Source organism: Drosophila persimilis, unplaced genomic scaffold, assembly GCF_003286085.1.
Source record: "Drosophila persimilis strain 14011-0111.01,24,50 unplaced genomic scaffold, DperRS2 tig00002172-arrow-arrow-pilon, whole genome shotgun sequence".
Classification (NCBI taxonomy): Eukaryota; Metazoa; Arthropoda; class Insecta; order Diptera; family Drosophilidae; genus Drosophila; species Drosophila persimilis.
Window position 1 is genome coordinate 39,085 of NW_020825641.1, and position 15,769 is coordinate 54,853.

The 15,769-nt window shown below is 55.4% G+C and overlaps 1 protein-coding gene and 1 pseudogene across 1 annotated transcript; one reads left to right on the top strand and one right to left on the bottom strand.

Annotated features, from left to right (window-relative positions):
* LOC113567180 (IQ motif and SEC7 domain-containing protein 3-like) lies at positions 1-1,721 on the top strand. Its single transcript, XM_026994353.1, has 3 exons — positions 1-207; positions 276-1,594; positions 1,662-1,721. Exons 1-3 carry the CDS (start codon positions 156-158, stop codon positions 1,719-1,721), a joined length of 1,431 nt encoding a protein of 476 aa, XP_026850154.1. The 5' UTR covers positions 1-155.
* Positions 1,722-11,866: 10,145 nt separating this feature from the next.
* Positions 11,867-15,300, bottom strand: LOC113567181 (annotated as a pseudogene).
* Between the last annotated feature and the right edge of the window lie 469 nt (positions 15,301-15,769).

Genomic DNA, 15,769 nt, shown 5'->3' on the forward strand with positions numbered 1-15,769 from the left:
CTCTGTGACAAAGCATAGATACGTATCTACGGAGGAGATTGAAAGCAGTACAGGAGGCAGGTGGCAGCTGGACTAAGAGCTCTATTAAACGCCAGATCCCCTCCTCCATTGCACACTCTGGGCATTCTGGCAATCAAAAGTCGCGCTCTCTGTCGATGCGGGAGCGACGACAGCTGGACTGCAGTCCCATACCACGTAGTCAATCGGGTAAGGAATCACTCTCTCCCCCTGCTTGTGGATCCTTTGCTTAATCCAACTCCTCTGTCTTTTTGCAGGCGCCTCTCCCGTTTCCATTTCGGGATCCACAGCCACCGCTGGCGGAATGGCCTCCCATCCGCATGTGAATCTGCTGCACGCGGCCGAGCCGCATTACTACAATGCCCAGGGAGCCGTCTACTACACCAGCTACCACGGCTCCCCGCACGACCTGAGCTACGCCAGCTCCGCGGACGTCTCGCTGAACGCCTCGTGGGTGAACGCCAGCGGGCACAGCCCCCACACGCCCTACTACTCGGCGGCACAGATCTACATGCGCCCCAAGGGCGGCAGCACCACGCCCACTCCCAGCTGCAGCGGCAGCACGGGCAGCGGCAGCGGCAGTGGCAGCGGCAGCTGCAAGAAGGTTCCGCCGGAGGTGCCCAAGCGCACCTCTTCGATCACGGCACAGCAGCAGAGCCAGCTGCTGCTGCTGCAGCGCCAGACACCGCCGCCCCCGTCGCTGCTGCGGACCAACGGGCTCTGCAAGACGGCGGAGAACGGCAGCCTGACCTCCGTCCAGAGTTCCGGCTCAGACTCGAGCGTCACCTCGGCGGAGCGGAACATGAACAGCGACCTCGGATCGGACCGCAGCAACTCCCCCCACACGTGGAAGCGTGGCACGGCCCTGAACAGCTCCCAGCAGTTCTCCACGCACTCGGCCGACTCGGTATCGGTCTCGGTGCCCAGCGGAGGTGGAGGTGGAGCCGTTGTGGTCTCCGGAGCAGCCATAGCTGCTGCTGGGCCCGGAGCTTATGCCGCACAGATGCAGGCGGCCGTGGCAGCGGCCACAGCGGCGGGCGGAGTACCGCCGACGGACGATCATGCCGTCTCGTCGCACACCAGCGCCGCGCAGTACGAGCAGCACGAACAGCAGCAGCACGAGCAGCAGCAGCTGCAGGCAGCGGCCTCCGCCGCGGGCGTGGCCCAGAACTACAAGATGTCGGAGACCATACGCAAGCGGCAGTACCGCGTGGGCCTCAATCTGTTCAACAAGAAGCCGGAGAAGGGCATCACCTATCTCATCCGCAGGGGCTTCCTCGAGAACACGCCACAGGGCGTGGCTCGTTTCCTGATCACGCGCAAGGGCCTCTCCCGCCAGATGATCGGCGAGTATCTGGGCAATCTGCAGAACCAGTTCAACATGGCCGTGCTCAGCTGCTTCGCCATGGAGCTGGACCTGTCCGGCCGCCAGGTGGACGTGGCCCTGCGCAAGTTCCAGGCCTACTTCCGGATGCCCGGGGAGGCGCAGAAGATTGAGCGGCTGATGGAGATCTTCTCGCAGCGCTACTGCGAGTGCAATGCGGACATTGTGGGGCGCCTAAGATCATCCGATACGGTAGAGTCTCCCCTCCCCTCCCCTCCTTGGAGGTTCGCCTACTAATCCGATTTATATTTGTTTACAGATCTTTGTGCTGGCATTTGCCATCATTATGCTCAATACGATCTGCACACGCCCAATCTGAAGCCGGAAAGGCGCATGCGCGTCGAGGACTTCATCAAGAATCTGCGAGGCATTCGACGATTGCCACGACATTGACAAGGACATGCTTGAGCGGCATCTATGAGCGCGTCAAGTCGGACGAGTTCAAGCCGGGCAGCGACCACGTCACCCAGGTGATGAAGGTGCAGGCCACCATTGTCGGCAAGAAGCCGAATCTGGCGCTGCCCCACCGGCGGCTGGTCTGCTATTGCCGCCTGTACGAGATACCCGACGTGAACAAGAAGGAGCGGCCGGGCGTCCACCAGCGCGATGGTGTTCCTCTTCAACGACCTGCTGGTCATCACCAAGATATTCAGCAAGAAGAAGACCTCCGTGACGTACACGTTCCGCAACAGCTTCCCGCTCTGCGGCACGGTGGTGACCCCTGCTGGACATGCCCAACTATCCGTTCTGCATCCAGCTGTCGCAGAAGGTCGACGGTAAGATCCTGATCACCTTCAATGCCCGCAACGAGCACGACCGCTGCAAGTTTGCCGAGGATCTCAAGGAGTCCATCAGCGAGATGGACGAAAGGAATCGCTGCGCATCGAGGCAGAGCTGGAGCGCCAGAAGTCGGCGCGCAACCGGGCCCCGGGGAACGCAGAGAACCGCGATAGTGGCGTGGCCGATGTGGAGGTGTGTCCCTGTCCCTATGGCTCCCAGCCAGGCGGCGGCTCCCAGGCAGCCGGCGAGCAGGCAGCTGGCAACTCGGCCGACTCCACGCAGCAGCTGAAGCGCAGTGCGCTCAGCAACAGTCTCCTGGACATGCACGAGCAATGTGAGTTCTCAGACTCAATTTGATATGTGAGAGCGTTTGTCTTATTCGAGTCTCCTTCCAGTTGGCAACGAGAAGCCCCAGCGACGAGGCAGCGTCGGCTCCCTGGACAGCGGCATGAGCATCTCCTTCCAGTCGACCACCACGTCCAGCGCCTCGCGGGAGAAATGCGGCGGCATTGCAGCTGCCGCCAATGCAGCGGCGGCTGCCAAGATGCGTTTCAACATGCCGCCAACGGCGGCGATTGCCACGCCCAACAATGTGTATGCAGCGCCCGAATGCAGGCGTACACGCATGCCAACTTTGTGCAGCAGTCGCAGGCCGCCTACATGATGCAAGCAGCAGCAAATGCTTCAGCAACAGGCACACAATGCAAAGCCCAGGCGCAAAGCCCCAGGCCCAAGCGCAGGCTCAGGCGCAGGCGCTACAGCAGCAGGGAGGCGGAGGAGCAGGAGTAGGAGGAGGAGCCGTGGTCAACGGGTCGAATCCCTGGAAGGGAGAGGAAGGCCTCACGCTCCGATGAGAACGCACGGTCGACGGAGGTCTAAGGTCATCTACTCATCTACGTATTGTACATTTCCGTTGTTCAGCAAAGCGATAAATATTAAATCTATATAGCATATAGAGTCAAATATCTGTATAATCCGAATCGAAACGAACCGAAAGCCATTTTTTCTGCAACACCTAACAAACAAACATACACACACACCACACACACAGCTTACGAGTATATAGTGAAATTTGAATGTTCCTTCGTTCTCTGCTAATATTAATTGATGTACATAAATTAAACAATTGTCTGTTTCCCGCACTATCTACTTGCTAAAATAAGTTTCTAAAACTAATTGTATATATATACATTCAGCATACACGCATACACGTACGATATACATATACATGTAGCCCCTACGATCTACGATAGCTATTCTCAATATATATATACAAACACTTACACACATATATATAGATATATATATATATATATGTATATATACAAACAAATTGTATAACACTTGACTTCCTCCAAGAACTTGAAACAACAATTTAACCCAGGCAACCTCTAAGCACATAACGCCCCCCCCCACCCCCCCCCCACCCCCCCCCCCCCAAAAAAACCAACACATTTTTATCTAATCTTCTCTACCAATTAATTACAATCGATCTATGAATGTACGATTACTAGTTCTATTAGCACATACTAACATCCCGCCCCGTTGAGTGCGCGGATGATAGTTTTTTTGGCCCCTGCTCCCAGCCAATGCTCCACTAGCTCTACCTCACTCACCTGCAAATGCAACTAGTAGCTGCGGCACAGGAACCCACAGCAGCAGCAGCGGCGGCGGCGTTGGGCTGCTCCAGCTGCCCGCCCTGAGTATGCCCAATGCCAGACAAAATCGGATGCTGCAGCGACAGCACCAACCAACGACATTATTCCCCCCCCCCCCCCATCATTCTGCCAGCTGTCCCGACATTATGCCCATTCTGGACAAGCTGCAGAATGACCCGAGGGTGGGCAACAGTAGCTATCACACCAAGCTCATCAGCCGCAATGGTGTCCGTATCCAGGCCCGCGACATGGCTACCAGGGATGCCATCATGGCAATCCTGGGCGATGGCGACGGCAACGAGGCGATGACTGGCCACTACACACACCAGCACAAGAGTGACCGTGGGCTACGGATCGTCGTGCGAGATCTACACCACTCCACAAGCACCCAACTAATAAAAAATCAGATGGCCGAATTGGGTTATTATGTTATATTTATTAGAGCCATTAAAGGGAGATCCGATGGACAGCCGCTCGACCAGTTCGAGTTGGAGATAGCCCCCAAGCCGGATGAAAGCCACCACGATGTCCTCCAATTAACCCAGCTGGGCAACCAGTTGGTGACCGTTGAGAGGCAGGCCAAGCCGGTGGACCCAGCCCAGTGCCACAGATGTCAGGCATTCGGGCACACCCGCACCTACTGCAGGCGTTCATTCGTCTGTATGAAGTGTGCGGGTGCCCACGCGTCCACGGCATGTGCCAAGCCAAGGGCAGACGCCCCTAAATGCGCCAATTGCCAGGGCGCCCACATCAGCGCCTACAAGGGATGTCCGGCATTCAAGGCAGCAAGGGGCCGCCTTCTGTCCCACCGAGTGGCCATGCAGGAGTTGCGTCGCAAGCGCAGCTCGCTTCTGCAGCCATTGCCAGAGCAGCAGCCACCACCAGCAAGAACAACACCAGCACATCCAGGGCGCCGACAGCAGCAGCAACAGCAAGCTCAAACGCCAGCCAATCCCTGGCGCGGACAGCAGCAGCAGGCAGCAGTGGACGCCACTCAATGTCTCCTTCTCCTGGGCGACGAAGAGGACAACAACATCAGCAGAAGCAGAAGCAGCAGCAGCCAATCATACAAAAAAACAGACGCCTGCTGCCTCTGGCCCACGCACTGGGCGACGACGTCCAGAGCAGCCATTGAAGCCGTTCCCAGGCACAACAGCAGCAGCAGCTACAGCAGCTGCAACAGCAGCCGCAGCGCGAACAACAACAGCGACTGCAGCAGCAGCAGCTTGCCAACAACCGCTCCCGGCAGAAGATGCAGCCGAAACGCCAATCTTGCGAGGGATCCTGCAGCCAGGCACTGTTGGAGAATACGCAGAGGATGACGCGATTGGAAAAGAGGCTGGAAGCGATGATGTCACTACTCACCTCGCTCATCAATCCCAGGCAGTGACGGCAACTCCAGCAGTTCCAGTGACATCGGAAAATCCACCAACAATGGCAGCAGCAGCAGTGGTTGCCCCAGCTCCACAGCCACCACAAAAAACGTCAGGGCCAATGCCAGCCGCCATGATGGCATCCCTGGTAGCCATGTCGCGGGCCTGGATACGGACACCATTGCGGCTGATGAGCTTGGTGTGATAGCTACTGTTGCCCACCCTCGGTCATTCTGCAGCTTGTCCAGAATGGGCATAATGTCGGGGACAGCTGGCAGAATGATGGGGGGGGGAATAATTGTCGTTGGTTGGTGCTGTCGCTGCAGCATCCGAGTCATCACTGTCATCATCGTCATCGTCATCCACTCGGCGCGGACGCGCTTCAGTGGCGAACGGGCCGCTGCAGCAGAGGTGGATGGGATATCATCGGTATTGGCTGTGTTTGTTGCTATTGGCTGATGTTGTTGTTGTTGTTGATGTGTTTGCTGCTGCTGATGTTCCTCTGGCGGCGGTGGTGGGGGGGGGTCCGCCTGTTAACATTGCTGTTAACAGGCATCGTCTGGCTGCCGACGTAATTGTAGTTGTCGTTTTTGTGTTTGATGTCGCTGTTTGTGTGCTGATGTATGTCATCATTGTATTTGTGGTTGTGGTATTGGCTGTGTGCATTGCATTTGGAACCGCTGCTGTGGCCGATCGAGCGGGGTTTGTGCCATGGCTGTGGTTCGAGTTCGAACTCGCTCCCGAACGGGCACTCGAGCACGAATCTTGTGTTGGCTGCTGTTCGTGTAGAGGCTGCTCGAGTGCCCTCTCGTACTGTCGCTGGTACGAGGTCGTTACCCGCTCTCTCTTTGCGCCTTCTCTCGTTCCTTGCTGTTTCCGGGCTCTCTCCACACGAAGCAATCGGCATACGGTGCATCGATACGTGTATGTGTGTGTTGGAGTGTGGGAAGCGGAATTATTGGCGCGCTCGGTACCGCTAGGCTTGGCTTGGCTTGGCATAGCGGTGCTTGACATTGCGGTGCTTTGGCTGACGGCCGCTGGCCGCTGCCGACGCCGCCAATGCCTCAAGCCGGCGACTACCGCTGCTGGCTGCTGCTGATGTTCTGCTGCTTCTGCTGCCGCTGGCGTTCCTGGGTATGGACCGCCTCAACCCAATCGCCGATCTGGAACTGCTCCTGGCTGGTGAGATTGGGAATGGCCGCCCAGCTGAGGGCGCAGCGCAGGTCGGGGATGGGGGCTTGTGGCCGGAGTGGCCGGAGTGGCCGTGATGGTGGTGTCGGTATTTGTGGTCCTCACATACACGGTAATGGTGGCTGGAGCCGGTCCAGGAATTGGAGGAAGTGCCTCCAACCAGGTGGCGAGTCGGTGGATTGGCGTCTCAGTATCGCTGCGTCTGCCACGGCGCCGGTGGCTGCGCTGTCGGCGCTGGCTTCGCCGTCGGCGGCGCTGTCGGAGCTTGGCAGTGGAAATGGGCTGATTTGGGGCGATCCCTGGCTGTGACGACCGTGTGGTCCTCGTCGTCGTCGTCCTCTTCTGGCAGTGGAACCGCGTGGCATAGCTGCGCTGGATTGGCTTTGGTTGGATTTGGTAATAAATTTTTTCGACCGACGCGAGTGGAGATTTTGTCAAGTCAGATTGATTCACACAGTTTTTTTTGAGTTTTTTTTTCCAATTATATACCCGCTTTGGGTTGAGGGCACTCAGTGCTCCATACAGGGGAGGAACTGAGAGGCTGGGGTGTGAGCCGCCAGCAACCAAGCGCGTTGCTTTATTAATTTCTCTTTGTGGGTATATGTCTTAATTTAGTAGATGTACATTTTTATACCCGATACTCAAAATGAGTATTGGGGTATATTAGATTTGTGGTAAAAGTGGATGTGTGTAACGTCCAGAAGGAATCGTTTCCGACCCTATAAAGTATATATATTCTTGATCAGCATCAATAGCCGAGTCGATTGAGCCCTGTCTGTCTGTCCGTCCGTCCGTCTCTGTCCGTCTGTCCGTCCCCTTCAGCGCCTAATGCTCAAAGACTATAAGAGCTAGAGCAACGATGTTTTGGATCCAGACTTCTGTGATATGTCACTGCTCCAAAAATATTTCAAAACTTTGCCCCGCCCCACTTCCGCCCCCACAAAAGGCGAAATCTGTGGCATCCACAATTTCGACGATACGAGAAAACTAAAAACGCAGAATCGTAAGAGATGACTATATCTTCTAGAGTGCAAAATCTGAACCAGATCGTATAATTATTACAGCCAGAATCACGAAAACAATTTCACTCTTTCTCGCTCTGTCTCACTCTAACACACAGGTTTCATGGTCGGTTTTGCCAATTGCAAAATATGAGTTCAAGGATCTCAGAACCTATAAAAGCCAGAGCAACCAAATTTGGTATCCACACTCCTGTGATATCGGACCTTGACCGTTCCTGTCCAAATTTCGCCACACCCCCTTCCGCCCCCGCAAAGGACGAAAATCTGAGGCAACCACAAATCTCAGAGACTATTAAGGCTAGAGTAACCAAATTTGGTGCACACACTCCTTAAGATGTCACTATAAAACGTATATCTCAGAATTTCGCCCCACCCCCATCCGCCCCACAAAGGACGAAAATCTGTTGCATCCACAATATTGCAGATTTGAGAAAACTAAAAACGCAGAATCATAGATAATGACCATATCTATTAGATTGTTGAATCTGGATCAGATCAGACCATTTTTTAGCCAAAAGGAACAAATCAATTTGCAGTGGCTACGCAGCGCCCGACGTCACGCTCAGACTGATTTCCTGTCTTGTCGACTCTCTTGTCGTGTCGTTAAATATTAGCGGCGTCTGCCGGAGAAGAGCCATACTGACTTAGTATCGGGTATAACCGTAGAGTTGCGGTGTCCGCAGCAACTCACAACGTTCCCCCTCTTTTTTTTACAATTTAACTTTAAACGGCACTCAAACACTTTTTTACTGGTACATTTAATGGCACAATAATTTACAAACATATAAACTGCAGCAACGTAAACACTTGTAACCTCGACTAGGCCCGCAGTCAGCAGGGGGGAGGGGGGGGCAAGGGAAAAAGAGAAAGAGAGAGAGATAAACTTTCGGCACTTTGGACGGAGGGACTAAACCTCAAACACGACTCGACTCCACAACGCTCACGACACGACTTTTTCTCGTTTGGACAGAGATCCAGACTCGAGACTCGATTCCACGATCGGGGCAAAAGGCTCCAAAAGTATGAATTGTCAAGAGGGTGTCAAGTGTGTGTGTGTGCGGTGTGAGTCAAGAAAGTAAAGTGGGGGCCGCGCTTCAAAAGTATGCTGTCTCTTCTTTGTAATTATTCCTAACTTAAAATTTGATTTGATCCCCTGTGAGTTTGTCAACTTTGATGTTTTGTTGGTTGTAATGCGGTATGTGGTCTTCAGTCCCCTCTACTACCCTTGCCGCCTGGGCGGGCAGTTTATAGGGAACGTAGGATATATGCGAAGACTTGCATATTGGCTCAATTTAGGCCGTAGTGGGGTGTGGCGGCAACTGATGCTGATTTGAAAGTCGATTACGAAACCGATAATCAATTGTCAGCACCGTTGCCGCCGAAGTTTTTATCACAGATTGTAATAATTTTTTTTAGTGGGGTGTCGGAGAACCGCCCTAATACGATAGTAACAATAAGGGGGGGAAGAAGGGGTTAAAGAAATGAGATCGAAATGTGCAGAAATGTGCAGTGTTGCAGGCCGCCCAAGTGTAATGGAGTGTGTGTGTGTGGTGTGTCTGAATGGCTGGCGGTAGGTATTTTGAGAGCCCTTTTTTAATCGTATGGTGGCTGATGGATTTTTCCTTTTCCAGGACCATAGGGCACTCTGAATGCCATGGCACTGGATCCGGCCACCAACTAAGGACTATGGCGATGGCATAACTCGAACGGCCCAGGTCCGGCCGCCCAAGTGTAATGGATGTGTGTGTGTGTGTGTCTGAATGGCTGGCGGTAGGTATTTTGAGAGCCCTTTTTTAATCGTATGTGTGGCTGATGGATTTTTCCTTTTCCAGGACCATAGGGCACTCTGAATGCCATGGCACTGGATCCGGCCACCAACTAAGGACGATGGCGATGGCATAACTCGAACGGCCCAGGTCCGGCCGCCCAAGTGTAATGGATGTTTGTGTGTGTGTCTGAATGGCTGGCGGTAAGTATTTTGAGCGCCCTTTTTAATCGTATGTGTGGCTGATGGATTCTTCCTTTTCCAGGACCATAGGGCACTCTGAATGCCATGGCACTGGATCCGGCCACCAGCTAAGGACGATGGCGGACACGACACACATCTACTCGAACGGCACAGGTCCGGCCGCCCAAGTGTAATGGATGTTTGTGTGTGTGTTGATGTTTTATTTAATTGCTTTGATGGCGGCAGCGTCCGTTGTTAATTTTTGTTGTGGCATGCGGTTGATATGCATTTGTCATTTAATCCATTGCAGTGGCAGAGATGTGTCCAATTAGTACACAGCGTTCCAGGATATCTGGTTGTCAAGATGGTACCTCATGTTGCGGGCGTAGGCCTTAATGTCATCCATGGGTCGTCATCTGTCCACATCTCATCGTCATCATTTTCTTCATCCGTTTCAGGATCCGTCTCTGGAATGGCGGCTGGCATTGGCCCTGACGTTTTTTGTGGTGCTGTGGAGCTGGGGCAACCACTGCTGCTGCTGCCATTGTTGGTGGATTTTCCGATGTCACTGGAACTGCTGGAGTTGCCGTCACTGCCTGGATTGGATGAGCGAGGTGAGTAGTGACATCATCGCTTCCAGCCTCTTTTCCAATCGCGTCATCCTCTGCGTATTCTCCAACAGTGCCTGGCTGCAGGATCCCTCGCAAGATTGGCGTTTCGGCTGCATCTTCTGCCGGGAGCGGTTGTTGGCAAGCTGCTGCTGCTGCTGTCGCTGTTGTTGTTCGCGCTGCGGCTGCTGTTGCAGCTGCTAGCTGCTGCTGCTGTTGTGCCTGGGAACGGCTCAATGGCTGCTCTGGACGTCGTCGCCCAGTGCGTGGGCCAGAGGCAGCAGGCGTCTGTTTTTTTTGTATGTATTGGCTGCTGCTGCTTCTGCTTCTGCTGATGTTGTTGTCCTCTTCGTCGCCCAGGAGAGGAGACATTGAGTGGCGTCCATGCTGCCTGCTGCTGCTGTCCGCGCCAGGGATTGGCTGGCGTTTTGAGCTTGCTGTTGCTGCTGTCGGCGCCCTGGATGTGGTGTTGTTCTTGCTGGTGGTGGCTGCTGCTCTGGCAATGGCTGCAGAAGCGAGCTGCGCTTGCGACGCAACTCCTGCATGGCCACTCGGTGGGACAGAAGGCGGCCCCTTGCTGCCTTGAATGCCGGACATCCCTTGTAGGCGCTGATGTGGGCGCCCTGGCAATTGGCGCATTTAGGGGCGTCTGCCCTTGGCTTGGCACATGCCGTGGACGCGTGGGCACCCGCACACTTCATACAGACGAATGAACGCCTGCAGTAGGTGCGGGTGTGCCCGAATGCCTGACATCTGTGGGCTGGGTCCACCGGCTTGGCCTGCCTCTCAACGGTCACCAACTGGTTGCCCAGCTGGGTTAATTGGAGGACATCGTGGTGGCTTTCATCCGGCTTGGGGGCTATCTCCAACTCGAACTGGTCGAGCGGCTGTCCATCGGATCTCCCTTTAATGGCTCTAATAAATATAACATAACCCAATTCGGCCATCTGATTTTTATTAGTTGGGTGCTTGTGGAGTGGTGTAGATCTCGCACGACGATCCGTAGCCCACGGTCACTCTTGTGCTGGTGTGTGTAGTGGCCAGTCATCGCCTCGTTGCCGTCGCCATCGCCCAGGATTGCCATGATGGCATCCCTGGTAGCCATGTCGCGGGCCTGGATACGGACACCATTGCGGCTGATGAGCTTGGTGTGATAGCTACTGTTGCCCACCCTCGGGTCATTCTGCAGCTTGTCCAGAATGGGCATAATGTCGGGGACAGCTGGCAGAATGATGGGGGGGGGGAATAATTGTCGTTGGTTGGTGCTGTCGCTGCAGCATCCGAGTTTGTCTGGCATTGGGCATACTCAGGGCGGGCAGCTGGAGCAGCCCAACGCCGCCGCCGCTGCTGCTGCTGTGGGTTCCTGTGCCGCAGCTACTAGTTGCATTTGCAGGTGAGTGAGGTAGAGCTAGTGGAGCATTGGCTGGAGCAGGGGCAAAAAAAACTATCATCCGCGCACTCAACGGGGCGGGATGTTAGTATGTGCTAATAGAACTAGTAATCGTACATTCATAGATCGCATTTGTAATTAATTGGTAGAGAAGATTGTGTACGTTTGTATATATATATTGAGAATAGCTATCGTAGATCGTAGGGGCTACATGTATATGTATATCGTACGTGTATGCGTGTATGCTGAATGTATATATATACAATTAGTTTTAGAAACTTATTTTAGCAAGTAGATAGTGCGGGAAACAGACAATTGTTTAATTTATGTACATCAATTAATATTAGCAGAGAACGAAGGAACATTCAAAATTCACTATATACTCGTAAGCTGTGTGTGGTGTGTGTGTATGTTTGTTTGTTAGGTGTTGCAGAAAATGGCTTTCGGTTCGTTTCGATTCGGATTATACAGATATTTGACTCTATATATATATAGATTTAATATTTATCGCTTTGCTGAACAACGGAAATGTACAATACGTAGATGAGTAGATGACTTAGACCTCCGTCGACCGTGCGTTCTCATCGGAGCGTGTGAGGCCTTCCTCTCCCTTCCAGGGATTCGACCCGTGACCACGGCTCCTCCTCCTACTCCTGCTCCTCCGCCTCCCTGCTGCTGTAGCGCCTGCGCCTGAGCCTGCGCTTGGGCCTGGGCTTGCGCCTGGGCTTGCATTTGTGCCTGTTGCTGAAGCATTTGCTGCTGCTGCATCATGTAGGCGGCCTGCGACTGCTGCACAAAGTTGGCATGCGTGTACGCCTGCATTCCGGGCGCTGCATACACATTGTTGGGCGTGGCAATCGCCGCCGTTGGCGGCATGTTGAAACGCATCTTGGCAGCCGCCGCTGCATTGGCGGCAGCTGCAATGGCCGCCGCATTCTCCCGCGAGGCGCTGGACGTGGTGGTCGACTGGAAGGAGATGCTCATGCCGCTGTCCAGGGAGCCGACGCTGCCTCGTCTGGGGCTTCTCGTTGCCAACTGGAAGGAGACTCGGAATAAGACAACGCTCTCACATATCAAAATTTGAGTCTGAGAACTCACATTGCTCGTGCATGTCCAGGAGACTGTTGCTGAGCGCACTGCGCTTCAGCTGCTGCGTGGAGTCGGCCGAGTTGCCAGCTGCCTGCTCGCCGGCTGCCTGGGAGCCGCCGCCTGGCTGGGAGCCATAGGGACGGGACACACCTCCACATCGGCCACGCCACTATCGCGGTTCTCTGCGTTCCCGGGGCCCGGTTGCGCGCCGACTTCTGGCGCTCCAGCTCTGCCTCGATGCGCAGCGATTCCATTTCGTCCATCTCGCTGATGGACTCCTTGAGATCCTCGGCAAACTTGCAGCGGTCGTGCTCGTTGCGGGCATTGAAGGTGATCAGGATCTTACCGTCGACCTTCTGCGACAGCTGGATGCAGAACGGATAGTTGGGCATGTCCAGCAGGGTCACCACCGTGCCGCAGAGCGGGAAGCTGTTGCGGAACGTGTACGTCACGGAGGTCTTCTTCTTGCTGAATATCTTGGTGATGACCAGCAGGTCGTTGAAGAGGAACACCTCGCGCTGGTGGACGCCCGGCCGCTCCTTCTTGTTCACGTCGGGTATCTCGTACAGGCGGCAATAGCAGACCAGCCGCCGGTGGGGCAGCGCCAGATTCGGCTTCTTGCCGACAATGGTGGCCTGCACCTTCATCACCTGGGTGACGTGGTCGCTGCCCGGCTTGAACTCGTCCGACTTGACGCGCTCATAGATGCCGCTCAGCATGTCCTTGTCAATGTCTTGGCAATCGTCGATGCCTCGCAGATTCTTGATGAAGTCCTCGACGCGCATGCGCCTTTCCGGCTTCAGATTGGGCGTGTGCAGATCCGTATTGAGCATAATGATGGCAAATGCCAGCACAAAGATCTCTGAACAAATATAAATCGTATTAGTAGGCGAACCTCCAAGGAGGGGAGGGGAGGGGAGACTCTACCGTATCGGATGATCTTAGGCGCCCCACAATGTCCGCATTGCACTCGCAGTAGCGCTGCGAGAAGATCTCCATCAGCCGCTCAATCTTCTGCGCCTCCCCGGGCATCCGGAAGTAGGCCTGGAACTTGCGCAGGGCCACGTCCACCTGGCGGCCGGACAGGTCCAGCTCCATGGCGAAGCAGCTGAGCACGGCCATGTTGAACTGGTTCTGCAGATTGCCCAGATACTCGCCGATCATCTGGCGGGAGAGGCCCTTGCGCGTGATCAGGAAACGAGCCACGCCCTGTGGCGTGTTCTCGAGGAAGCCCCTGCGGATGAGATAGGTGATGCCCTTCTCCGGCTTCTTGTTGAACAGATTGAGGCCCACGCGGTACGCTGCCGCTTGCGTATGGTCTCCGACATCTGTAGTTCTGGGCCACGCCCGCGGCGGAGCCGCTGCCTGCAGCTGCTGCTGCTCGTGCTGCTCGTACTGCGCGGCGCTGGTGTGCGACGAGACGGCATGATCGTCCGTCGGCGGTACTCCGCCCGCCGCTGTGGCCGCTGCCACGGCCGCCTGCATCTGTGCGGCATAAGCTCCGGGCCCAGCAGCAGCTATGGCTGCCGGAGACCACAACGGCTCCACCTCCACCTCCGCTGGGCACCGAGACCGATACCGAGTCGGCCGAGTGCGTGGAGAACTGCTGGGAGCTGTTCAGGGCCGTGCCACGCTTCCACGTGTGGGGGGAGTTGCTGCGGTCCGATCCGAGGTCGCTGTTCATGTTCCGCTCCGCCGAGGTGACGCTCGAGTCTGAGCCGGAACTCTGGACGGAGGTCAGGCTGCCGTTCTCCGCCGTCTTGCAGAGCCCGTTGGTCCGCAGCAGCGACGGGGGCGGCGGTGTCTGGCGCTGCAGCAGCAGCAGCTGGCTCTGCTGCTGTGCCGTGATCGAAGAGGTGCGCTTGGGCACCTCCGGCGGAACCTTCTTGCAGCTGCCGCTGCCACTGCCGCTGCCGCTGCCCGTGCTGCCGCTGCAGCTGGGAGTGGGCGTGGTGCTGCCGCCCTTGGGGCGCATGTAGATCTGTGCCGCCGAGTAGTAGGGCGTGTGGGGGCTGTGCCCGCTGGCGTTCACCCACGAGGCGTTCAGCGAGACCGCGGAGCTGGCGTAGCTCAGGTCGTGCGGGGAGCCGTGGTAGCTGGTGTAGTAGACGGCTCCCTGGGCATTGTAGTAATGCGGCTCGGCCGCGTGCAGCAGATTCACATGCGGATGGGAGGCCATTCCGCCAGCGGTGGCTGTGGATCCCGAAATGGAAACGGGAGAGGCGCCTGCAAAAAGACAGAGGAGTTGGATTAAGCAAAGGATCCACAAGCAGGGGGAGAGAGTGATTCCTTACCCGATTGACTACGTGGTATGGGACTGCAGTCCAGCTGTCGTCGCTCCCGCATCGACAGAGAGCGCGACTTTTGATTGCCAGAATGCCCAGAGTGTGCAATGGAGGAGGGGATCTGGCGTTTAATAGAGCTCTTAGTCCAGCTGCCACCTGCCTCCTGTACTGCTTTCAATCTCCTCCGTAGATACGTATCTATGCTTTGTCACAGAGCTAACAACTATGCTATGCTATTGATTGTTGATTGATTGAGGCAAACAAACAGAGATCTAAACTGGAATTTTAACAGCAGAATTTCCGTCTTTAAACGGAAGGGACATCGCCAAAATATCACCAAAGGGTCGTATCTATTCTATTAATCTGTTCCCGATTCCCTTTCAAGACACTCAATGCCTCCAAACGAGACTTATATCTTTGGGTAATCCCATAAAGAAGAGGCTCCCCAATCGTGTCCATGGTTTTCCCTTTGAGAGAGGCAATACTTACGCTGACTGTGCCCGTCCGCGCTTGAGGACATCTCCGCCATTGCGGATCGAGTTCTTCTTGTGCATTCCCTGGTGCTGGTGCTGCTGCTGGTGCTGCTGCATCTGCTGTAGCTGCTGCTGCTGTTGTGCCTGGGAACGGCTCAATGGCTGCTCTGGACGTCGTCGCCCAGTGCGTGGGCCAGAGGCAGCAGCGTCTGTTTTTTTGTATGTATGGCTGCTGCTGCTTCTGCTTCTGCTGATGTTGTTGTCCTCTTCGTCGCCCAGGAGAGGAGACATTGAGTGGCGTCCATGCTGCCTGCTGCTGCTGTCCGCGCCAGGGATTGGCTGGCGTTTGAGCTTGCTGTTGCTGCTGCTGTCGGCGCCCTGGATGTGCTGGTGTTGTTCTTGCTGGTGGTGGCTGCTGCTCTGGCAATGGCTGCAGAAGCGAGCTGCGCTTGCGACGCAACTCCTGCATGGCCACTCGGTGGGACAGAAGGCGGCCCCTTGCTGCCTTGAATGCCGGACATCCCTTGTAGGCGCTGATGTGGGCGCCCTG